This window comes from Trachurus japonicus, chromosome 23 (genome assembly GCF_045865225.1).
Source record: "Trachurus japonicus isolate A0001 chromosome 23, Traja_1.0".
NCBI lineage: Eukaryota > Metazoa > Chordata > Actinopteri > Carangiformes > Carangidae > Trachurus > Trachurus japonicus.
In genome coordinates this window covers 19,210,843-19,236,850 of record NC_140929.1, presented here as the reverse complement: position 1 = coordinate 19,236,850, position 26,008 = coordinate 19,210,843, and the positions used below count along the sequence as shown (strand labels likewise).

At 42.7% G+C, this 26,008-nt stretch overlaps 1 protein-coding gene and 1 long non-coding RNA gene across 3 annotated transcripts; one reads left to right on the top strand and one right to left on the bottom strand.

Moving 5' to 3' along the window:
* Nucleotides 1-44: 44 nt before the first annotated feature.
* LOC146962870 (uncharacterized) lies at nucleotides 45-490 on the top strand. Its single transcript, XR_015035032.1, has 2 exons — nucleotides 45-144; nucleotides 280-490. It is a non-coding gene; the product is annotated as an uncharacterized LOC146962870 (long non-coding RNA).
* Nucleotides 485-25,877, bottom strand: osgep (O-sialoglycoprotein endopeptidase). Of its 2 annotated transcripts, none has more exons than XM_085768752.1 (12): nucleotides 25,740-25,877; nucleotides 12,203-12,322; nucleotides 11,858-11,977; nucleotides 6,735-6,910; nucleotides 6,547-6,642; nucleotides 6,401-6,450; nucleotides 6,238-6,316; nucleotides 6,091-6,156; nucleotides 5,234-5,324; nucleotides 1,735-1,810; nucleotides 1,052-1,150; nucleotides 485-806 (listed from the first exon to the last, which is right to left on the bottom strand). In XM_085768752.1, the coding sequence occupies exons 2-12, from the start codon at nucleotides 12,315-12,317 to the stop codon at nucleotides 767-769; spliced, it is 1,008 nt and encodes a 335-aa protein (XP_085624878.1). In that variant the 5' UTR covers nucleotides 12,318-12,322; nucleotides 25,740-25,877; the 3' UTR covers nucleotides 485-766. The 2 variants fall into 2 exon arrangements, with proteins under 2 accessions (XP_085624878.1, XP_085624877.1); XM_085768751.1 differs by having other exon boundaries at nucleotides 12,203-12,319; nucleotides 25,740-25,875.
* Between the last annotated feature and the right edge of the window lie 131 nt (nucleotides 25,878-26,008).

Genomic DNA, 26,008 nt, shown 5'->3' with positions numbered 1-26,008 from the left:
AATAAAACAGGACATGACCTCTGCAAATAAACAACAAACTGCTCTGATGCACAATAAATTGATTTCTTAGACGAGTGACACTTTATTTTAAGCACATGGTTTTGTGTTGGTCTTGTCATTTTCTAGGGCTCTACAAACACTCCTGTGGAGTCAGATACAAACTAAAACCATGTGAACTGTTAGAGAAGAAAAAAGGTTTTGTCTCAATCAGGTTGTAGTCCGTGCAGCCCAGGCTCATCAGCTCTAGGTGTTGTAGGAGTGTGTAGTTCACATGTTCAGATCAAAATAAACCTCTTCCCTTTGCAGTATTTACAGCAGATATAAAAGAGTGACATTTCCCTCATTTCAAAGGAAAGAAAGCTGGAGCTATTCGATGTCTGTGTCACGTAAAGAACAAATCCAACACAGACAATACCCTGTGACCCCCCCATCCTGTCTGTGGCGCTCAACCCATTCCTTCCTACTGAAGACAAATCTTTTATAGTAAAAAGTCTCTGACAGCTGTAGTCACTGTTGCCTCAGCAACACGTCTGTGGGTTTGAAATCAGAACATTTAAAGCTGGGATTGTTCCTTTCCTGGTATTTGATGACAGAGAAAATCTCTGTCTTCCTCTTGACACCAAAATAATTAGAAATCTCACAACATCTGGTTAACGCCCAACGCTCAGTTTGACTTCCCTCTTTAATGTCACATGCAACAGAGATCCTGCAGAGTCCAGGTGCAGCAGCAGACCCAGCACCGAGGTGTCGTTCAGCCGTCAGTCAGTCAGTCTCTCCACGTCACCTCCACCTCGTCTGTTCTGAACCTGCAACAGGACAAACATGTTCAACTTCCTCCTGCAGCTCATCCACGATTCAGAACCGTCCTCATTCTCAAACACTGAGAAACCTGTTAACTACATGACAGTGGTGACCCTAACCCTGGAAGTAACATGGAGCAGATTCTGATTAGATCATTAAATCACAGAGTTGCAGTTTTAGCACAAGGGCTCAGACGCAGGCAAACAACACAACCTAAAGAGAAGAAGAGAAAGTCTGAGGTGAACTTTACCTTTGTGTGATCCACGAGTCCTCCAGCTGCGTCACCTGACCGGCCCTGAACATCTCCCAGCCGGCCTGGGCGATCATCGCTCCGTTGTCTATGCAGAACCTGTGGCAGGAAGAGAACAATGTTATCTGGACTGAAACTGAACTCGGTGTCCCCTGTTATTTTAGGAAATCAGCAGTGATGGAGAGAAAAGAGTCTCACGCTTTCTTACAAAGTTCAAATATTCTCCTATTTACAGCAGGGTCACACTAGTGTTCCTGCCTGTTAACAGGCCAATGCCTTTTTAGATGAGTCAGTGACTCTGTTGAATGTTGGGGTGTGTTTCTTCTGTTTGTATTTTTCTGAGCGGCTACAAATAAAAGCAGCAAGGGAGAAGATCAAAACAAATTTGAATGATGACTAAGATTTAAAATGGTTAGTATTATGTGATTTTAGGTAAATTATATCAAGTATACATTTGGAGAATTGAGTGTTTGCATTGGAAAAGCATCTCCAACACCCACACTGTGTTGTTACAATCCACAGCTGAGCACTGAAAGCCACAGGACCTGAATGTAGAGTCACTTGTTTCTATGTTCATAGAATGAGAGTTAAAGTTTCAGTGCAGGGAGAATGTGAAGCAAAGCCCTTTTGTGATTTAAATGTAAATGAAAGTGAATGTGCTGAGTGTGGACGGACTGGTTTACCGTTCGTCTGTGGCGAACAGCTTGGCTCCTCGCTCCTTACACATCACCCCCATCATCTCCTGCAGACGTAGGTTACCTGCAGAGGAAACACACTCATGTCAACACTGGTGAAGAAATGAGTCTTAGATTGACCACCTCTGGGAATGGTTTTTGAATTAATTTTGGGATTTGCCTTTAAAATACTGGTGCATTCATCTTTCAGACATGAATCCTGGACACCTTCAAGTGGCACACATAATGGTACAGTCATTTAACTGTCAACACTAGGAGCAGAGTGGATAATCAAACCCCAAGCACAGGAGTAAAGCAGAACTTCTTATGTCTGAGAGTGTAAACTGACTAAATGATAGCAGTGATCAATCACAGTTTATTGATTGATTAAATCTAAATGTAAATATTAAAGGATTTAGATTTAACATTTATACTTTACACTCCAATAAACTCCAGTTTTAGTTGCAGAGAACCAATGACAGTCTCATCAACACTGATTCAGCCAAAGTTTCATGTTATGTCACAAACCTGACGAACCAATCCTGTCATCTTTTGTGGAGCTGTTGGGGGCGTGGCTAAGTAAATATGAGACCGTGTCCGTAAAGAGCCAAAATTAGCATTAGCACAACCACAAACACTGTGTCAGCAGCAACATCAGTAAATAAAAGATGCTAACTGTGCTGACTGTTCTGATGCTGAGTCTCTTTATTTTTTCCCAGAACAAAAACAGGAAGAATCCTGTGCTGCTGCTCTGATGACCCTTCAGCACAGTTTGACCAGTTTCAGGAATGACAATATTTATATACTGTGTACTTGGAAGTTACTTCTAACACACAGAGGGAAAATGGGTTGGTCTGCTCCTTTAAAAGGCCAGAACCAGCCTGTTGACTCACTCTGTGATTTCAGAGTATTTCACAACTGTAGATATAATGTTTAATACAATAGTGTCCAGAGTCTCTCAGGCTCCTGTATTGTACATGTGTCCCTGTGTGACTGATAAGGTCTGATAGAAAACCTTCCACCTGGTTACCCTGGGTTACCAACCCTAACCCTGCAGCCACTGGACGTATCACTGCTCTGATAGAAAACCTTTCACCTGGTTACCCTGGGTTACCAACCCTAACCCTAACCCTAAACTTAAGTCTAAACACATTTTCCCATAAAAATACGAAAATTACTTCTTCTTAAAATAAACACAGGACCTTAAGACAAGAAACCGCCATAAAGGGGACGGGTAGGGTTAGGGTTAGAGGACCCAGAGAGGACACCCTGAACCCAGAGAGGACACCCTGAAGCAAACAAAAGTCCTTTTGAGGGCTACTCTAAATGAGCATCCTTCAACGGAGACCACATGCCGCCAGAGTCCAGCCTACCCAGCCGAACACCGCCGAGACTCACCGGAGTTCCTTTGGAGAGACAGGGAGGCAGAGTTCACCTCGGCTGGCCTTGTCCTTTCCAGTCCTCTGGGAGGACCGGGGAAAGCTCCGCTTCGGCGTTGCCGACCCTGGTTCCTTCCCAGAGGGTGACCTCCGAGGAAGAAACCAAGGAGACCAACACCCTCGGGCCTTGACCGGTTTGACAACAGATAACCTAACGGTGCCAACAAGTTGTAGACACTGGTCAAGGCGGTACGTATGCGGCCCCCCGTGTCCCGACTCTAGGGCAGCACTACGGGAGTGGTGGTTCAGGCATCAGAACCTTAAACGTAGCCAAATCTTCTATGAGGAATAGCCTCGCTCACACAACAGCCCATCTTGCACCACACACGCTTAAAAAATCCTCTATGCCACCTATTTTTAAACCCAATTGGGCGTCCTTCAAATTGTCACCTTCCTCCAAATTTTAACATCCCTCAGTATGCCTGGAAACTGAGCCGCGGATGCACCGGGACCATAGGACAACTCTTTCCACCCTACTTTTTATTTATTCATTTACCTTAACCAAACAAACTAAACCTTCAAAATTTACCTCCAAAATTAAAACTTTATAGTAATCTTCCTCAAAATCAACTTTTCAAAAAAAACAGAACCTAAAAACCAAGAGAAATGGCTGGTGTAGTGTAGAGTAGTCTTGACAAGGACACGCCCCGGAGGCTAGCGCACCTCCGGGTGGACCTCCCTTGATTGAGGGCGTATTGTGATAAGTGGTCGAAACGCTCGATGATATCAAGGCACACAACTGAGGACGTGTCCCAGTGAGCACAGACTTTGCAGAGAATCAATCGGAATTCTAGCCTCTAGTTTTCCGCAGATGGAGCTTCGAGGACCGCGAGGTCCCCGTTCTCTCAAACACAGACACCGGTCCTGTGGCTGGTTGATCATGTGCAGTGTTGGGGTGTTTTTCATTCTCTGTCACAGAGATGAATACACTTACAAGCTGGGCTGGTCTTCCTACTGCAGGCCCGGAGCAGTTAGAGATGTCCGTGTTAGTGCTTAGGAAGCTTCTTCAGATCTCTCACTGCTCCTTGGTTACTTCCTTGCACCCTCCACATTCCCCTGCGGGGACCAATACATGCGACCTCGTGTCCATGTTTTTGGCTCCTTCGCTTGGGATTCAGGTTTAAAAGGAGTGCTTGGTGGCTTCCTAGGACGGTATTAATCAATACATGGAGAAGTCACTATTCACTACGCAGAGTACTCTAACCTGCCACAAAGCCCTTCTCCCGAAGGACATACAAACTCTGCTCTGGCTAGAACTCACTAGTATAAAACGTACTACTTTCTATTTCCAAAAAAAAAAAAATTTTTAAACTAAATTACAATTAAACTTCTTCTTAAAGACATCTGTACATGTCATTCCCACTAAACTTAACCACTCCCTGCCCTACACTTTCCCCCTCTAAACTTCCCACTCCTGGAACCCTAAGGACCATGGACTTTCCTGGAACCCCAAGGAACATGGACTTTTCGTGGACTCCAAAAAACAACCTCCCGGAAACTAAGGAAAACCAAGTGGAAACAAATCCAAACCACATGGACTTCCTTTTAGATTCCCCCTCCCCTCCTCTACACCTCTCTTTTTTTCTCTCTTTTCTACTCTAATATGGTTCATACGTAAATGGGAGGCGGAATGGGGACTGACTTGCGTCGGCCCGTGCCTTGCCGCTGTTATCCCGATAACCGATCCGGCGGTGGCCGGAAAGGGGGAAACCTTGTGTATCTCCTTACTACACCTAACCCTGCAGCCACTGGACGTATCACTGCTCAGATAGAAAACCTTCCACCTGAAGCCACTGGACGTATCACTGCTCAGATAGAAAACCTTCCACCTGAAGCCCTGCAGCCACTGGACGTATCACTGCTCTAGATAAAAACCTTCCACCTGAAGCCCTGCAGCCACTGGACGTATCACTGCTCTAGATAAAAACCTTCCACCTGAAGCCCTGCAGCCGCTGGACGTATCACTGCTCTGATAACAGCCCAGACACAGACTGGTCCACAGGCACAAATAACATCAACAGTGTGTATTTTTAACAGGGGGGCTTGAACCGTCCCTTTCTGATACTTACAGCCCACCCCCCCGACGATGAGGACCTCCTGGGAGCCGCAGTGAGCCATGGCCCTCTCTGTGATCTCCACCAGCATGGAGAAAACCGTTTCCTGTGCAGAGAACACACTCTGTTAGTCTGTTTAATCATCTTATCACTAGAGCCGCAACCATTAGTTGATTAATCACTATTACACAAATTAATCAGCAACCATTTTGATGATGGGATGTCAACCTTCTTTCTCATTTTGGTCCAAATATCAACATCAAAACAGAAGAAGCTTCTCAGGCAGAGCTCTATTAGGAGTGTGTTATGAGGTCTTTAGGTTTAAAGAAGCTGTGGGGGCCACAACATGGTGACATACTGGCAAGAAATACACTACATAGTAATAGTGTATGTAGTGATTTAAAAAAAAAAAGGTCTGGACCATGTGTAGTGTTTGTTTGTTCTTAGTTTTCTCACTCTCAGCACTGATGGAGGTGAAAACCGCTCGTGCTCATGTGTCATTTATTTTCCTACTTTTGACTCTTCTACACAGAGAAGATGCCTCAGAGCTCCAGGAGGAGTGATGTAAGGGCAGGACTGTCCAAAGAAAATTGAAGCAAATACAAGTTTTGCTCATTATAAAAGAGTTGTTCTTCTTGTGCAATTTTGCTGCCGAGTTTTGTAACTCTGTAAACATCACAGATATGGACACAAGAAACACAATGTGCCTCTTGAAGCACTGGTAAAGAACAGATGTCACACGTCAGAGTTTCAGTGTGTAGTTTGAGTAGAGGACGCTACAGTGGCCGTGGACACTCAGCAGGAATCAGAACATTAACACACAATAAAAGCAGCACCGTGTTACAGACTAACAGTGTGTTAGACTTCAGTACCTGCAGAGAGAAACACAGGTCCTCTGCTGTGCACTGACCAGAGCTCAGCATCTTATGAGCAGCGTCCTGTCAAATATAAAAGAAGAGTGAAGCACTAGAAATCAAACTGTGACAGAATGAGTTTAATTAACATGAAGCGTAGATCACCTCAATGTAAGACAAGATCCCAGAGAATGAGACGTCCATTCCTTTCACTGTGTACGGCAGCTCCACATACTCACTCCCTCTGAGAGCAAATGTAAAAAACATTCAGCTGCTTTAGGGGAAGCTGCTTAGAAATATATTATCATACACATAAACTACCACTCACTTCTTGGCCATCTGCTCTATGTTGTAGCCTGGACTGGGGTCATTGGAAATCTGAGTTGAGACACAGTTGAGGGTAGAAGTATTAACACACATATCATTGAGTAAAAGACAAAGCACTGCAGTGATGACAACAGAAACTACTCAGACCTTTATAACTCTGGCGAACCTGTCCAAACAGTTGCCAACTGCAATGTCGATGGTCTCTCCAAATATCCTGTAGCGCCGCTCTGAGTACGCAATGACCTGCAACACACAGAGCAGCAGCACGATTACATCTGTGTCTGATCAGTGACTGGGGCCCGATGTGTTTCAGGTTGCGAGGTAAAGAAACCAACCTGTGTGTTGCCCCCACTCACATAAAGCACCGTGGGGTTGTTGGCTTTGGTGATGAGTCGGCCCATCTCGATGTGTCCGATGCAGTGGTTGACCCCGAGCAGCGGCTTCCCCCAGAGCTGAGCCACTGTACGAGCCACCAGGGCCACGGTCACCAGGGGGGCGCCCATACCAGGACCTGACGGAGAGGAAGAGGACCAGGAGGACCAGGAGGACCAGGAGGAAGAGGAGGACCAGGAGAACAGAGAGGAAGAGGAGGACCAGGAGGACCAGGAGGACCAGGAGAACAGAGAGGAAGAGGACCAGGAGGACCAGGAGGACAGAGAGGAAGAGGAGGACCAGGAGGACAGAGAGGAAGAGGAGGACCAGGAGGACCAGGAGAACAGAGAGGAAGAGGAGGACCAGGAGGACAGAGAGGAAGAGGAGGACCAGGAGGACCAGGAGGACCAGGAGAACAGAGAGGAAGAGGAGGACCAGGAGAACAGAGAGGAAGAGGACCAGGAGGACCAGGAGGACAGAGAGGAAGAGGAGGACCAGGAGAACAGAGAGGAAGAGGACCAGGAGGACCAGGAGGACCAGGAGAACAGAGAGGAAGAGGACCAAGAGGACCAGGAGGACAGAGAGGAAGAGGAGGACCAGGAGGACCAGGAGAACAGAGAGGAAGAGGACCAGGAGAACCAGGAGAACAGAGAGGAAGAGGAGGACCAGGAGAACAGAGAGGAAGAGGACCAGGAGAACAGAGAGGAAGAGGACCAGGAGGACCAGGAGAACAGAGAGGAAGAGGAGGACCAGGAGGACCAGGAGAACAGAGAGGAAGAGGAGGACCAGGAGGACCAGGAGAACAGAGAGGAAGAGGACCAGGAGAACAGAGAGGAAGAGGACCAGGAGAACAGAGAGGAAGAGGACCAGGAGAACCAGGAGAACAGAGAGGAAGAGGAGGACCAGGAGAACAGAGAGGAAGAGGACCAGGAGAACAGAGAGGAAGAGGACCAGGAGGACCAGGAGAACAGAGAGGAAGAGGAGGACCAGGAGGACCAGGAGAACAGAGAGGAAGAGGAGGACCAGGAGGACCAGGAGAACAGAGAGGAAGAGGAGGACCAGGAGGACCAGGAGAACAGAGAGGAAGAGGAGGACCAGGAGGACCAGGAGAACAGAGAGGAAGAGGAGGACCAGGAGAACAGAGAGGAAGAGGACCAGGAGGACCAGGAGGACAGAGAGGAAGAGGAGGACCAGGAGAACAGAGAGGAAGAGGAGGACCAGGAGGACCAGGACGACAGAGAGGAAGAGGAGGACCAGGAGGACCAGGAGAACAGAGAGGAAGAGGAGGACCAGGAGAACAGAGAGGAAGAGGACCAGGAGGACCAGGAGAACAGAGAGGAAGAGGAGGACCAGGAGAACAGAGAGGAAGAGGAGGACCAGGAGAACAGAGAGGAAGAGGACCAGGAGGACAGAGAGGAAGAGGACCAGGAGAACAGAGAGGAAGAGGACCAGGAGGACCAGGAGAACAGAGAGGAAGAGGACCAGGAGGACCAGGAGGACAGAGAGGAAGAGGAGGACCAGGAGGACCAGGAGAACAGAGAGGAAGAGGACCAGGAGAACCAGGAGAACAGAGAGGAAGAGGAGGACCAGGAGAACAGAGAGGAAGAGGACCAGGAGAACAGAGAGGAAGAGGACCAGGAGGACCAGGAGAACAGAGAGGAAGAGGAGGACCAGGAGGACCAGGAGAACAGAGAGGAAGAGGAGGACCAGGAGAACAGAGAGGAAGAGGACCAGGAGGACCAGGAGGACAGAGAGGAAGAGGAGGACCAGGAGAACAGAGAGGAAGAGGAGGACCAGGAGAACAGAGAGGAAGAGGAGGACCAGGAGGACAGAGAGGAAGAGGAGGACCAGGAGGACCAGGAGAACAGAGAGGAAGAGGAGGACCAGGAGAACAGAGAGGAAGAGGACCAGGAGGACCAGGAGGACAGAGAGGAAGAGGAGGACCAGGAGAACAGAGAGGAAGAGGACCAGGAGGACCAGGAGAACAGAGAGGAAGAGGACCAGGAGGACAGAGAGGAAGAGGACCAGGAGGACAGAGAGGAAGAGGACCAGGAGGACAGAGAGGAAGAGGACCAGGAGGACAGAGAGGAAGAGGACCAGGAGAACAGAGAGGAAGAGGACCAGGAGGACCAGGAGAACAGAGAGGAAGAGGACCAGGAGAACAGAGAGGAAGAGGAGGACCAGGAGGACAGAGAGGAAGAGGAGGACCAGGAGAACAGAGAGGAAGAGGAGGACCAGGAGGACCAGGAGAACAGAGAGGAAGAGGAGGACCAGGAGGACCAGGAGAACAGAGAGGAAGAGGACCAGGAGGACAGAGAGGAAGAGGACCAGGAGGACAGAGAGGAAGAGGAGGACCAGGAGGACCAGGAGAACAGAGAGGAAGAGGACCAGGAGAACCAGGAGAACAGAGAGGAAGAGGAGGACCAGGAGAACAGAGAGGAAGAGGACCAGGAGGACCAGGAGAACAGAGAGGAAGAGGAGGACCAGGAGGACAGAGAGGAAGAGGAGGACCAGGAGGACCAGGAGAACAGAGAGGAAGAGGAGGACCAGGAGGACAGAGAGGAAGAGGAGGACCAGGAGAACAGAGAGGAAGAGGACCAGGAGGACAGAGAGGAAGAGGAGGACCAGGAGGACAGAGAGGAAGAGGAGGACCAGGAGGACCAGGAGAACAGAGAGGAAGAGGAGGACCAGGAGGACAGAGAGGAAGAGGAGGACCAGGAGAACAGAGAGGAAGAGGAGGACCAGGAGGACCAGGAGGACAGAGAGGAAGAGGAGGACCAGGAGGACCAGGAGGACAGAGAGGAAGAGGACCAGGAGGACCAGGAGGACAGAGAGGAAGAGGAGGACCAGGAGGACCAGGAGAACAGAGAGGAAGAGGACCAGGAGAACCAGGAGAACAGAGAGGAAGAGGACCAGGAGAACAGAGAGGAAGAGGAGGACCAGGAGAACAGAGAGGAAGAGGACCAGGAGGACCAGGAGAACAGAGAGGAAGAGGACCAGGAGAACAGAGAGGAAGAGGAGGACCAGGAGGACCAGGAGAACAGAGAGGAAGAGGACCAGGAGAACCAGGAGAACAGAGAGGAAGAGGAGGACCAGGAGGACCAGGAGAACAGAGAGGAAGAGGACCAGGAGAACAGAGAGGAAGAGGACCAGGAGAACCAGGAGAACAGAGAGGAAGAGGAGGACCAGGAGAACAGAGAGGAAGAGGACCAGGAGGACCAGGAGAACAGAGAGGAAGAGGAGGACCAGGAGGACAGAGAGGAAGAGGACCAGGAGAACAGAGAGGAAGAGGACCAGGAGGACAGAGAGGAAGAGGAGGACCAGGAGGACCAGGAGAACAGAGAGGAAGAGGACCAGGAGGACCAGGAGAACCAGGAGAACAGAGAGGAAGAGGAGGACCAGGAGAACAGAGAGGAAGAGGACCAGGAGGACCAGGAGGACCAGGAGAACAGAGAGGAAGAGGACCAGGAGGACCAGGAGAACAGAGAGGAAGAGGAGGACCAGGAGGACCAGGAGAACAGAGAGGAAGAGGAGGACCAGGAGGACCAGGAGAACAGAACAGCAGCCTGTTAGTTTGCACTATAAAGAGGAACTATGCAAGTCTGGTCTCTTTTCCTCTGTGTTGCTAACCCTCCTCTCGGTCATGTGCATTTGTTTACAACGAAGCCGGCGAAAAATCAATCTATGGAGCGGTGGATAGCGATATATATCATATACGGTGTTACGGCATGTATTTGTGTTGTTTTAACTGTCACAAACAAAAGATCACGGGTTACGGAGCGAGTTTGTGTCGCAGTGCTACAGAGACGAGAGCTGGGGGGGGGCAGCCAGGTACTACACTGATGTTAGCAGGTTGGTTTTCAGCCGTGAGAGAGGTGAAGGCAGAGAGCCTCTGTTCTCACTATCAAGTCACAAGTCATGTCGTTAACTATCACTATTACTCCAGAGCTTTTTAATTAAGGTAAAAATGTAGCATAGCCACGGGGGAAATCCTGCTTAGTTCCTCTTTAACCTACTCTGACATGTCAAAATCTCTTTGCCTTAGAGCCATCAGACATGTGAGGAAGCATGCATCACACAGACAAAGGAATGCAGTAAAAATGTTGTTTACATGAGGAGTTTAGATTCCTATTGTAGTCTGAATCTAAAAGAGAAAAACTAAAACTTCACTTGTTAACTGTCAAACTGATTCTAAACAACAGCACAAAATATACGCAGCTTCACTGTCCCAAACATCCCTTATTAAAAACAAATGCCAAATTGGTCATTATACTCTATATACTGTGTGTCTGCTGGGAAGTAGAGCAGAAGTAAACTTCCAATTACAGCCACGAGGTTCAACATGCACATCTAAAACCCAGGCACAGAGCAGCCTCTAATATAACTAACATGTGAGGATAAACACTGCTCAGACCCAAAGTTATGTGTGTTGGGATTCGTTTTAATCCTGTTTTCCATGATATCAGACAAGATTATAAAGTCAAGAATAGGTGCAAGATATCTACAATAAACATTTAGCTGTAATTGTGCTGTGGGAGAAGAAATTGGATTTTAATATTTCATAGTTGAATGAGGTGTGGACATGGCAAGTGTGGAATATACTGAATATAATTCAATGGTTTTCTTTATTTTTACCACTTTCTACATTGTAGATTCATACATACATATGTTTCAAAAGAAACATATTCTGCTTTGTTTAACACTTTTTGTTTACTACATAATTTCACACGTGTTCCTTCATAGTTTTGATGTCTTCAGTTTGAATCTACAATGTAGAAAGTAATAAAAAATAAAGAGAAAACACTGTGTCCAAACCATTTGCCTGGTAGTGTATATGGTATATCATGTTGCCGAACTGTGGAGAGTTGTTTTTAGCAGCCTTAGTAACCTTAGAAAGGTCAGAGGTCAGAGGTCAAGCCATTCTCTTACTCTCTCTTGTGTCTTAAGGCAAATACTGGGAATATCTGGGGTGAAGAAGTTAAGAGCGACATGGACGCAAACTTGTAAAACTTGTCAAAGTAATAGATTATACTCGTTCTGACAGACGTCTGGCAGGTTCAGTCACGTTCACAGTGTCCTGTATTACCTTTGGTGTACGCCACACAGTCAACGTCCGCAGGCTTCAGCCCTGCTTGCTCTAGCGCCTCCTTCAGGACAGTCAGTATGACACCACGGTGATGCCGGGCCGTGTCACTGGGCATGAATCCTGATGGATAAAATAACATGTTCATCACCTTCATGCACAGTTGGGTTTTGATAGGAGTTCTGGTGAAATGTAGAAGCTTTAACAGCTGTAACAGCTTTAACAGCTTTAACAGCTTTAACAGCAGTCTAACTGGTGAAATGTCGAAGCTTTAACAGCTTTAACAGCTTTAACAGCTTTAACAGCAGTCTAACTGGTGAAGTGTAGCAGCTTTAACATCTAACTTGCCTTGACCAGGAGGTGTGATGTACGTCCGCCTCGGGTTGGACAGAACTTCACCATCCCTGATGATTCCTATGCCGATCTTATTGGCACTCCCCTCAAACCCGATCACTACAGTCATGGCTGCTGGATAAGAGTTTTTAGAAAAGCAGAAAAGCAAAAAAGCAACATGCAGTGAGGATCAATGTTTTCTTTCAGCAGCACAGAGTCTGTTTGAAATTATATTTTTCATTTAATCATCTAATCTCTTTCAAAGACCACATCTGCAAAGGGAAAGATAACAGGAAAAGTTAACTTGGTAGTTTAATTTTATACAGCAGTTCAGCATACAGCAGCAGTGACTGGCTAAACTGGAAGTTGTTGTCACTTTATATCTGCAACATTGATTCTCACTCAGCTTGACTGACAGAGCAGTGGAGGTGAAGGAATGACAGGGTGTGTGACATTCACAAGAGTCATTTATCGTTGTAGTTTGCTGGAATGAACCACACTAAGAGAACACACTTAACATATAGGGTGTTTCACCCTCCAAGTATCTGTGCTATCTGCTTTAATAATGGGCCTTGAAATTCAGAAAATTAAAATTATATCAAAGTAAGATACTATTCAGGCGCAGTGTATGGAAACATGTTTGAACAAATCAGGTTTAGCTTGAAGATTTAGGGAAAGTGACAGCCAGAATTGTCATCCTCCTCCAAACGTTTCACAGGTGAGCATGGTTTGTCCTCAGCAGCAGACACCATCAGAAATGATGTGAACAGGAAGTGTGAAGTGACGTATGGAAGATTTCAAGAAACTAGGGCTGCTAACGATTATTTTCATTATCGATTAATCTGTTGATTATTTAAACGATTGATCGATTAGGCCTTGTTGTTTGGTCAATAAAATGTTGAAAAATGTCAATCAGTGTTTCTCAAACCACAAGATGACTCAAAACTCTTGTTTTGACTACAAACCAGAGATATTCAGTTTATTGTCATGACATAAAGTAACAAAGAAACCAGAAATATTCACATTTAAGAGGCTGAAATCAGAGAATTTGGACTTTTTTTCCTTGAAAACTACTCTCCAACCGATTATTCGATTATCAAAACAGTTGACCAATAATTTAATAATCAAATTGTTCGACTTGCGGCTCTACATGAAATAGAAATTCCTTAGTACAGTACTGTAGCTACATGTTGAAGAATCAAAGACTTTTCACCTGTTGAAAATCTGACCTTCTCAAAGAAAGAACTGACTTCCCTGTTTCAACAGTTCTGTATATACTGTCAGTTAAATGTAACCCAGCTCAGACTTCTACACACTCTCACATGTCTTGAATGTACTATATGCATCTCATGCTGCATCTCATGCTGTGAAACCAACTGCCACACCGGGGACTTAAAGTTATAGATATGTAATGTCTTCATAAACTTCATAACTTTGGACTCTTGTAATAATGTGTGCATATTTAACAAATAATAATGTAGACTTTTGAATGACCATTTTATGTATGGAAGAATTTCTAATCATTTTCCTGGTAGAAATAGGCTTCCAAAGTGTTAGATACTTGTGTTTTGAAAAGTTTTTTTGATCAACTTGTGGACATACAAGATACAGAAATATTCCTATATTCAAAACAGAGACAATAAAAACAGGACCCACACTAAAAGGGCATATACAGTAGCCATGCAATATATTCTAACCTACATTATTTAAATTAGAGTTTACATGACATTACAGTTTAGTAAAACCCAAATAAAGCATCTGGTGCAGCTGTGTTGTTGCTAAGCATAGATATATATACACTGCGGTCAAGTGAGCCGTCGTTCTTCCTCGCGGAGTCAAGCCAGCCGCACAAACATTTGAACTGCGCCCGTATCATAGAACTTACGGTAAATTCTCCGAGTCCACTGACGAAGCTAACGCTAGTTCAGAACCAAGCGAGATGACTTCCGGTTTTCAAAATAAGACGCGGATAATACAAATGCAAGGTGTGTGTGTGTGTGTGTGTGTGTGTGTGTGTGTGTGTGTGTGTGTGTGTGTGTGTGTGTGTGTGTGTGTGTGTGTGTGTGTGTGTGTGTGTGTGTGTGTGTGTGTGTGTGTGTGTGTGTGTGTTCCCGTGTACCTACCTAACAGGGCCTTATGAATTTTAAACAGGAAAAGTGCCTCATACTCCATTTTTACTGTACAATAACATGACTTTGGCCCATAAGTTCTGGCAATACTTGATACAGGTGACTTCAGGACCACCCTGGCTACTTCCACAGTCATTATCAAACAATTTTACTGTATAATTTTGGAGAAATTAAGCCTCAAAGTTGCATCTCTAGTTTTTTTGTTTTTTTCTTTACGGGAAAAGTGCCTCATACTCCATTTTTACTGTACAATAACATGACTTTGGCCCATAAGTTCTGGCAATACTTGGTTAAGGTGACTTCAGGACCACCCTGGCTACTTCCACAGTCATTATCAAGCAATTTTTACTGTATAATTTTGGAGAAATTAAGCCTCAAAGTTGCATCTCAGTTTTTTTTAAACAGGAAAAATGCCTTATACTCCATTTTTACTGTACAGTAACATGACTTTGGCCCATAAGTTCTGGCAATACTTGGTACAGGTGACTTCAGGACCACCCTGGCTACTTCCACAGTCATTATCAAACAATTTTACTGTATCATTTTGGAGAAATTAAACCTCAAAGTTGCATCTCTAGTTTTTTTGTTTTTTTCTTTACGGGAAAAGTGCCTCATACTCCATTTTTACTGTACAGTAACATGACTTTGGCCCATAAGTTCTGGCAATACTTGGTACAGGTGACTTCAGGACCACCCTGGCTACTTCCACAGTCATTATCAAACAATTTTACTGTACCATTTTGGGGAAATTAAACCTCAAAGTTGCATCTCTAGTTTTTTTGTTTTTTTCTTTACGGGAAAAGTGCCTCATACTCCATTTTTACTGTACAATAACATGACTTTGGCCCATAAGTTCTGGCAATACTTGGTACAGGTGACTTCAGGACCACCCTGGCTACTTCCACAGTCATTATCAAACAATTTTACTGTACCATTTTGGGGAAATTAAACCTCAAAGTTGCATCTCTAGTTTTTTTGTTTTTTTCTTTACGGGAAAAGTGCCTCATACTCCATTTTTACTGTACAGTAACATGACTTTGGCCCATAAGTTCTGGCAATACTTGGTACAGGTGACTTCAGGACCACCCTGGCTACTTCCACAGTCATTATCAAACAATTTTACTGTATCATTTTGGAGAAATTAAACCTCAAAGTTGCATCTCAGTTTTTTTTAAACAGGAAAAATGCCTTATACTCCATTTTTACTGTACAGTAACATGACTTTGGCCCATAAGTTCTGGCAATACTTGGTACAGGTGACTTCAGGACCACCCTGGCTACTTCCACAGTCATTATCAAACAATTTTACTGTATAATTTTGGAGAAATTAAGCCTCAAAGTTGCATCTCTAGTTTTTTTGTTTTTTTCTTTACGGGAAAAGTGCCTCATACTCCATTTTTACTGTACAATAACATGACTTTGGCCCATAAGTTCTGGCAATACTTGGTTAAGGTGACTTCAGGACCACCCTGGCTACTTCCACAGTCATTATCAAACAATTTTACTGTACCATTTTGGGGAAATTAAACCTCAAAGTTGCATCTCTAGTTTTTTTGTTTTTTTCTTTACGGGAAAAGTGCCTCATACTCCATTTTTACTGTACAGTAACATGACTTTGGCCCATAAGTTCTGGCAATACTTGGTACAGGTGACTTCAGGACCACCCTGGCTACTTCCACAGTCATTATCAAACAATTTTACTGTATCATTTTGGAGAAATTAAACCTCAAAGTTGCATCTCAGTTTTTTTTAAACAGGAAAAATGCCTTATACTCCATTTTTACTGTACAATAACATGACTTTGGCCCATAAGTTCTGGCAATACTTGGTACAGGTGACTTCAGGACCACCCTGGCTACTTCCTCAGTCATTATCAAACAATTTTACTGTATCATTTTGGAGAAATTAAACCTCAAAGTTGCATCTCAGTTTTTTTTTTAACAGGAAAAGTGCCTCATACTCCATTTTTACTGTACAATAACATGACTTTGGCCCATAAGTTCTGGCAATACTTGATACAGGTGACTTCAGGACCACCCTGGCTACTTCCACAGTCATTATCAAACAATTTTACTGTATAATTTTGGAGAAATTAAGCCTCAAAGTTGCATCTCTAGTTTTTTTGTTTTTTTCTTTACGGGAAAAGTGCCTCATACTCCATTTTTACTGTACAATAACATGACTTTGGCCCATAAGTTCTGGCAATACTTGGTACAGGTGACTTCAGGACCACCCTGGCTACTTCCACAGTCATTATCAAACAATTTTACTGTATCATTTTGGAGAAATTAAGCCTCAAAGTTGCATCTCAGTTTTTTTTAACAGGAAAAGTGCCTCATACTCCATTTTTACTGTACAATAACATGACTTTGGCCCATAAGTTCTGGCAATACTTGATACAGGTGACTTCAGGACCACCATGGCTACTTCCACAGTCATTATCAAACAATTTTACTGTATAATTTTGGAGAAATTAAGCCTCAAAGTTGCATCTCTAGTTTTTTTGTTTTTTTCTTTACGGGAAAAGTGCCTCATACTCCATTTTTACTGTACAATAACATGACTTTGGCCCATAAGTTCTGGCAATACTTGGTTAAGGTGACTTCAGGACCACCCTGGCTACTTCCACAGTCATTATCAAACAATTTTACTGTACCATTTTGGGGAAATTAAACCTCAAAGTTGCATCTCTAGTTTTTTTGTTTTTTTCTTTACGGGAAAAGTGCCTCATACTCCATTTTTACTGTACAGTAACATGACTTTGGCCCATAAGTTCTGGCAATACTTGGTACAGGTGACTTCAGGACCACCCTGGCTACTTCCACAGTCATTATCAAACAATTTTACTGTATCATTTTGGAGAAATTAAACCTCAAAGTTGCATCTCAGTTTTTTTTAAACAGGAAAAATGCCTTATACTCCATTTTTACTGTACAATAACATGACTTTGGCCCATAAGTTCTGGCAATACTTGGTACAGGTGACTTCAGGACCACCCTGGCTACTTCCTCAGTCATTATCAAACAATTTTACTGTATCATTTTGGAGAAATTAAACCTCAAAGTTGCATCTCAGTTTTTTTTTTAACAGGAAAAGTGCCTCATACTCCATTTTTACTGTACAATAACATGACTTTGGCCCATAAGTTCTGGCAATACTTGATACAGGTGACTTCAGGACCACCCTGGCTACTTCCACAGTCATTATCAAACAATTTTACTGTATAATTTTGGAGAAATTAAGCCTCAAAGTTGCATCTCTAGTTTTTTTGTTTTTTTCTTTACGGGAAAAGTGCCTCATACTCCATTTTTACTGTACAATAACATGACTTTGGCCCATAAGTTCTGGCAATACTTGGTACAGGTGACTTCAGGACCACCCTGGCTACTTCCACAGTCATTATCAAACAATTTTACTGTATCATTTTGGAGAAATTAAGCCTCAAAGTTGCATCTCAGTTTTTTTTAACAGGAAAAGTGCCTCATACTCCATTTTTACTGTACAATAACATGACTTTGGCCCATAAGTTCTGGCAATACTTGATACAGGTGACTTCAGGACCACCATGGCTACTTCCACAGTCATTATCAAACAATTTTACTGTATAATTTTGGAGAAATTAAGCCTCAAAGTTGCATCTCTAGTTTTTTTGTTTTTTTCTTTACGGGAAAAGTGCCTCATACTCCATTTTTACTGTACAATAACATGACTTTGGCCCATAAGTTCTGGCAATACTTGGTACAGGTGACTTCAGGACCACCCTGGCTACTTCCACAGTCATTATCAAACAATTTTACTGTACCATTTTGGGGAAATTAAACCTCAAAGTTGCATCTCTAGTTTTTTTGTTTTTTTCTTTACGGGAAAAGTGCCTCATACTCCATTTTTACTGTACAGTAACATGACTTTGGCCCATAAGTTCTGGCAATACTTGGTACAGGTGACTTCAGGACCACCCTGGCTACTTCCACAGTCATTATCAAACAATTTTACTGTATCATTTTGGAGAAATTAAGCCTCAAAGTTGCATCTCAGTTTTTTTTAACAGGAAAAGTGCCTCATACTCCATTTTTACTGTACAATAACATGACTTTGGCCCATAAGTTCTGGCAATACTTGATACAGGTGACTTCAGGACCACCATGGCTACTTCCACAGTCATTATCAAACAATTTTACTGTATAATTTTGGAGAAATTAAGCCTCAAAGTTGCATCTCTAGTTTTTTTGTTTTTTTCTTTACGGGAAAAGTGCCTCATACTCCATTTTTACTGTACAATAACATGACTTTGGCCCATAAGTTCTGGCAATACTTGGTTAAGGTGACTTCAGGACCACCCTGGCTACTTCCACAGTCATTATCAAACAATTTTACTGTATCATTTTGGAGAAATTAAACCTCAAAGTTGCATCTCTAGTTTTTTTGTTTTTTTCTTTACGGGAAAAGTGCCTCATACTCCATTTTTACTGTACAATAACATGACTTTGGCCCATAAGTTCTGGCAATACTTGGTACAGGTGACTTCAGGACCACCCTGGCTACTTCCACAGTCATTATCAAACAATTTTACTGTACCATTTTGGGGAAATTAAACCTCAAAGTTGCATCTCTAGTTTTTTTGTTTTTTTCTTTACGGGAAAAGTGCCTCATACTCCATTTTTACTGTACAGTAACATGACTTTGGCCCATAAGTTCTGGCAATACTTGGTACAGGTGACTTCAGGACCACCCTGGCTACTTCCACAGTCATTATCAAACAATTTTACTGTATCATTTTGGAGAAATTAAACCTCAAAGTTGCATCTCAGTTTTTTTTAAACAGGAAAAATGCCTTATACTCCATTTTTACTGTACAATAACATGACTTTGGCCCATAAGTTCTGGCAATACTTGGTACAGGTGACTTCAGGACCACCCTGGCTACTTCCTCAGTCATTATCAAACAATTTTACTGTATCATTTTGGAGAAATTAAACCTCAAAGTTGCATCTCAGTTTTTTTTTTAACAGGAAAAGTGCCTCATACTCCATTTTTACTGTACAATAACATGACTTTGGCCCATAAGTTCTGGCAATACTTGATACAGGTGACTTCAGGACCACCCTGGCTACTTCCACAGTCATTATCAAACAATTTTACTGTATAATTTTGGAGAAATTAAGCCTCAAAGTTGCATCTCTAGTTTTTTTGTTTTTTTCTTTACGGGAAAAGTGCCTCATACTCCATTTTTACTGTACAATAACATGACTTTGGCCCATAAGTTCTGGCAATACTTGGTACAGGTGACTTCAGGACCACCCTGGCTACTTCCACAGTCATTATCAAACAATTTTACTGTATCATTTTGGAGAAATTAAGCCTCAAAGTTGCATCTCAGTTTTTTTTAACAGGAAAAGTGCCTCATACTCCATTTTTACTGTACAATAACATGACTTTGGCCCATAAGTTCTGGCAATACTTGATACAGGTGACTTCAGGACCACCATGGCTACTTCCACAGTCATTATCAAACAATTTTACTGTATAATTTTGGAGAAATTAAGCCTCAAAGTTGCATCTCTAGTTTTTTTGTTTTTTTCTTTACGGGAAAAGTGCCTCATACTCCATTTTTACTGTACAATAACATGACTTTGGCCCATAAGTTCTGGCAATACTTGGTTAAGGTGACTTCAGGACCACCCTGGCTACTTCCACAGTCATTATCAAACAATTTTACTGTACCATTTTGGGGAAATTAAACCTCAAAGTTGCATCTCTATTTTTTTTGTTTTTTTCTTTACGGGAAAAGTGCCTCATACTCCATTTGTACCGTACAGTAACATGACTTTGGCCCATAAGTTCTGGCAATACTTGGTACAGGTGACTTCAGGACCACCCTGGCTACTTCCACAGTCATTATCAAACAATTTTACTGTATAATTTTGGAGAAATTAAGCCTCAAAGTTGCATCTCAGTTTTTTTTAAACAGGAAAAATGCCTTATACTCCATTTTTACTGTACAGTAACATGACTTTGGCCCATAAGTTCTGGCAATACTTGGTACAGGTGACTTCAGGACCACCCTGGCTACTTCCTCAGTCATTATCAAACAATTTTACTGTACCATTTTGGAGAAATTAAGCCTCAAAGTTGCATCTCTAGTTTTTTTGTTTTTTTCTTTACGGGAAAAGTGCCTCATACTCCATTTTTACTGTACAGTGACATGACTTTGGCCCATAAGTTCTGGCAATACTTGCTACAGTTTTTTTTTTTTATACTTTATTTACAGTTTATCATTTTACAAAACTGTACAAAACATACCACATAGGAACATTCAAACATAAAAGGGAACAGAGAGAGAGAGAAAAAAAAAATAAATAAATTAAAAAATAAAATAAAATAAAAATCAAAAAAGGGAAGGGGCTGCCAGATATTTTTAAATTTACCCTTTACATATACTTGCTACAGTTGACTTCAGGACTACCCTGGCTACTTCCTCAGTCATTATTAAACATTTTTACTGTATCATTTTGGATAAATTAATCCTCAAATTTGTATCTGGAGCTTGTTTTCAACAACTAAATCGATATAAACGTATCAATTCACAATAGTTATTTGGTAACGATCCAACGCATCACCGCATGCGCAAATGACATGCCCTGTTAATTGACACCTCCACGACGACGTACACTGGATCTCCACTTGATTGCAAGAATGGCTGCAAAAAAAGGGTAAGTGGGGCTTTCAAATAATTTCCAATGTTATGTGGGTAAAAGACACTGCATTTATTGTCTACATATTTTTCAATTATAATTATGTGGCTTAAATAAAGGGCGTCATCACAAATATTTTTTAATTGGCTAAATAGTCTATCACCTTGGGTCAACTGACACACGTGGTTAGCTCACAGACACATGCACATTGTAGGTTATAGGCCTAGCTATTTAATTAGTGAAATGCCTTATTCTGGCTTTAAAAAAAAAAAAGTTTAGCTACTGGACAGAGTAATATGATACATACATCTATGTAATATTGTAATAAATTATGTAGCCGTCTGTATTGCTGCTGTCGGCCTTAGACACCTGGGGCCCCATTTCAATAGCCTATTTCATATGAGGCCCTACTCAGTTAAACATAGAATTATTTGCCATGTGCCCATGTGTCGCTGATGCTTTAAACCCTGAAAGGAGGTAATAAACGCACTATTTATGCATTCCAGGTTCGCATAACACATTAAGTAAAGGACAAGAAACCATGCAGGACTTAGCAGAAAAAACTATTTGAAGTTGGTTTTCGTCCAAAACCAAAATCATTATGACATTTTCAGACATGAACAGGTATCCTCAACAAAAACTTCAGGCTTTATCAATATTCTGAATTTAAATTGGCAACAAAAGCAATTAGAGAAAAGCGCTCCGCGTTATTTCAGCACCACGGACAGACACACGCTTCACACACGCTGCAGACACGCTTCACACGCTGTCGGTGCTGCGGTGCTGGAGCAGCCACTGGAGGCAGACGGACAGACGTCTCCGCCATTATTACAATAAAATCTGCCAATAATATCAAATTTCAGTTGTGCTATTGCTTTTATTTCAGGACGTAGGCCATACATTGCCTGTTTGGAGGCATTTAACCTGAGGGGAAAAAAAGAAAAGAGGAGGAAAGTGGAAAAAAGAAAAGAGAAAAAAGTGTTCAGAGTGCTCAAAAACATATGGCGAAAGGTGCTATTGGGTGGGAACATAGATGAAAAAGAAAAAAGGGAGAAAGTGACGTCAGACGTCAATCATCAAGTTGCGCAACTGGCCGCACGTCAGGAGGAAAGCAGGAAAAACAAAAGGACATTAGAAACGCCTGTACCAAGTATTGCCAGAACTTAAAAACTGAGATGCAACTTTGAGGCTTAATTTCTCCAAAATGATACAGTAAAATTGTTTGATAATGACTGTGGAAGTAGCCAGGGTGGTCCTGAAGTCACCTGTACCAAGTATTGCCAGAACTTATGGGCCAAAGTCATGTTACTGTACGGTAAAAATGGAGTATGAGGCACTTTTCCCGTAAAGAAAAAAACAAAAAAACTAGAGATGCAACTTTGAGGTTTAATTTCCCCAAAATGGTACAGTAAAATTGTTTGATAATGACTGTGGAAGTAACCAGGGTGGTCCTGAAGTCACCTGTACCAAGTATTGCCAGAACTTATGGGCCAAAGTCATGTTACTGTACAGTAAAAATGGAGTATAAGGCATTTTTCCTGTCTAAAAAAAACTGAGATGCAACTTTGAGGTTTAATTTCTCCAAAATGATACAGTAAAATTGTTTGATAATGACTGTGGAAGTAGCCAGGGTGGTCCTGAAGTCACCTGTACCAAGTATTGCCAGAACTTATGGGCCAAAGTCATGTTACTGTACAGTAAAAATGGAGTATAAGGCATTTTTCCTGTTTAAAAAAAACTGAGATGCAACTTTGAGGCTTAATTTCTCCAAAATGATACAGTAAAATTGTTTGATAATGACTGTGGAAGTAGCCAGGGTGGTCCTGAAGTCACCTGTACCAAGTATTGCCAGAACTTATGGGCCAAAGTCATGTTACTGTACAGTAAAAATGGAGTATAAGGCATTTTTCCTGTTTAAAAAAAACTGAGATGCAACTTTGAGGCTTAATTTCTCCAAAATTATACAGTAAAATTGTTTGATAATGACTGTGGAAGTAGCCAGGGTGGTCCTGAAGTCACCTGTACCAAGTATTGCCAGAACTTATGGGCCAAAGTCATGTTATTGTACAGTAAAAATGGAGTATGAGGCACTTTTCCCGTAAAGAAAAAAACAAAAAAACTAGAGATGCAACTTTGAGGTTTAATTTCCCCAAAATGGTACAGTAAAATTGTTTGATAATGACTGTGGAAGTAACCAGGGTGGTCCTGAAGTCACCTGTACCAAGTATTGCCAGAACTTATGGGCCAAAGTCATGTTACTGTACAGTAAAAATGGAGTATAAGGCATTTTTCCTGTCTAAAAAAAACTGAGATGCAACTTTGAGGTTTAATTTCTCCAAAATGATACAGTAAAATTGTTTGATAATGACTGTGGAAGTAGCCAGGGTGGTCCTGAAGTCACCTGTACCAAGTATTGCCAGAACTTATGGGCCAAAGTCATGTTACTGTACAGTAAAAATGGAGTATAAGGCATTTTTCCTGTTTAAAAAAAACTGAGATGCAACTTTGAGGCTTAATTTCTCCAAAATGATACAGTAAAATTGTTTGATAATGACTGTGGAAGTAGCCAGGGTGGTCCTGAAGTCACCTGTACCAAGTATTGCCAGAACTTATGGGCCAAAGTCATGTTATTGTACAGTAAAAATGGAGTATGAGGCACTTTTCCCGTAAAGAAAAAAACAAAAAAACTAGAGATGCAACTTTGAGGTTTAATTTCCCCAAAATGGTACAGTAAAATTGTTTGATAATGACTGTGGAAGTAGCCAGGGTGGTCCTGAAGTCACCTGTACCAAGTATTGCCAGAACTTATGGGCCAAAGTCATGTTACTGTACGGTAAAAATGGAGTATGAGGCACTTTTCCCGTAAAGAAAAAAACAAAAAAACTAGAGATGCAACTTTGAGGTTTAATTTCTCCAAAATTATACAGTAAAATTGTTTGATAATGACTGTGGAAGTAGCCAGGGTGGTCCTGAAGTCACCTGTACCAAGTATTGCCAGAACTTATGGGCCAAAGTCATGTTACTGTACAGTAAAAATGGAGTATAAGGCATTTTTCCTGGTTAAAAAAAACTGAGATGCAACTTTGAGGTTTAATTTCTCCAAAATGATACAGTAAAATTGTTTGATAATGACTGTGGAAGTAGCCAGGGTGGTCCTGAAGTCACCTGTACCAAGTATTGCCAGAACTTATGGGCCAAAGTCATGTTACTGTACAGTAAAAATGGAGTATAAGGCATTTTTCCTGTTTAAAAAAAAACTGAGATGCAACTTTGAGGCTTAATTTCTCCAAAATTATACAGTAAAATTGTTTGATAATGACTGTGGAAGTAGCCAGGGTGGTCCTGAAGTCACCTGTACCAAGTATTGCCAGAACTTATGGGCCAAAGTCATGTTATTGTACGGTAAAAATGGAGTATGAGGCACTTTTCCCGTAAAGAAAAAAACAAAAAAACTAGAGATGCAACTTTGAGGTTTAATTTCCCCAAAATGGTACAGTAAAATTGTTTGATAATGACTGTGGAAGTAGCCAGGGTGGTCCTGAAGTCACCTGTACCAAGTATTGCCAGAACTTATGGGCCAAAGTCATGTTACTGTACAGTAAAAATGGAGTATGAGGCACTTTTCCCGTAAAGAAAAAAAAAAAAAAACTAGAGATGCAACTTTGAGGCTTAATTTCTCCAAAATGATACAGTAGAATTGTTTGATAATGACTGAGGAAGTAGCCAGGGTGGTCCTGAAGTCACCTGTACCAAGTATTGCCAGAACTTATGGGCCAAAGTCATGTTATTGTACAGTAAAAATGGAGTGTAAGGCATTTTTCCTGTTTAAAAAAAACTGAGATGCAACTTTGAGGCTTAATTTCTCCAAAATGATACAGTAAAATTGTTTGATAGTGACTGAGGAAGTAGCCAGGGTGGTCCTGAAGTCACCTGTACCAAGTATTGCCAGAACTTATGGGCCAAAGTCATGTTACTGTACAGTAAAAATGGAGTATGAGGCACTTTTCCTGTAAAGGAAAAAACAAAAAAACTAGAGATGCAACTTTGAGGTTTAATTTCCCCAAAATGGTACAGTAAAATTGTCTGATAATGACTGTGGAAGTAGCCAGGGTGGTCCTGAAGTCACCTTAACCAAGTATTGCCAGAACTTATGGGCCAAAGTCATGTTACTGTACAGTAAAAATGGAGTATGAGGCACTTTTCCTGTTTAAAATTCATAAGGCCCTGTTAGGTAGGTACACGGGAACACACACACACACGGGAACACACGCGCGCGCGCGCGCACACACACACACGGGAACACACACACACACACACACACAGGGAACACACACACACACACACAGGGAACACACACACACACACAGACACACACACACACACACACACACACACACACACACACACACACACACACACACACACACACACACACACACACCTTGCCTTTGTATTATCCGCGTCTTACTTTGAAAACCGGAAGTCATCTCGCTTGGTTCTGAACTAGCGTTAGCTTCGTCAGTGGACTCGGAGAATTTACCGTAAGTTCTATGATACGGGCGCAGTTCAAATGTTTGTGCGGCTGGCTTGACTCCGCGAGGAAGAACGACGGCTCACTTGACCGCAGTATATATACTGTCATGGTTGCTAAGCTAGCACTGACAGCACATACACTCTCTCTAAGCTAGTAGCTAGCTGACATTAGCTCCGTAGGAAACAATACAAGTTTACCTAGCTATTCAGTTTCCTTCTGTAGCTCACATTAATCCAAAGTCGCCGCAGTTAAACTTTAAAGCTGCTAGTTTCACAGCCTCGGCTAACTTCAGCAGACAGTCCTCCATGCAGCTGTGAGGACCCCGGGGCCGCGGGGCCGCGGGGCTGCCCGCAGCGCCTGAGATAAAAGACAGATATCTATGGAGCTAAAAGAGAAAACAGCTTCGTGTTACACTGGTTTCACTGCAGCGGCAACATAACATTGTATTGTACGACACAGCAGCGTA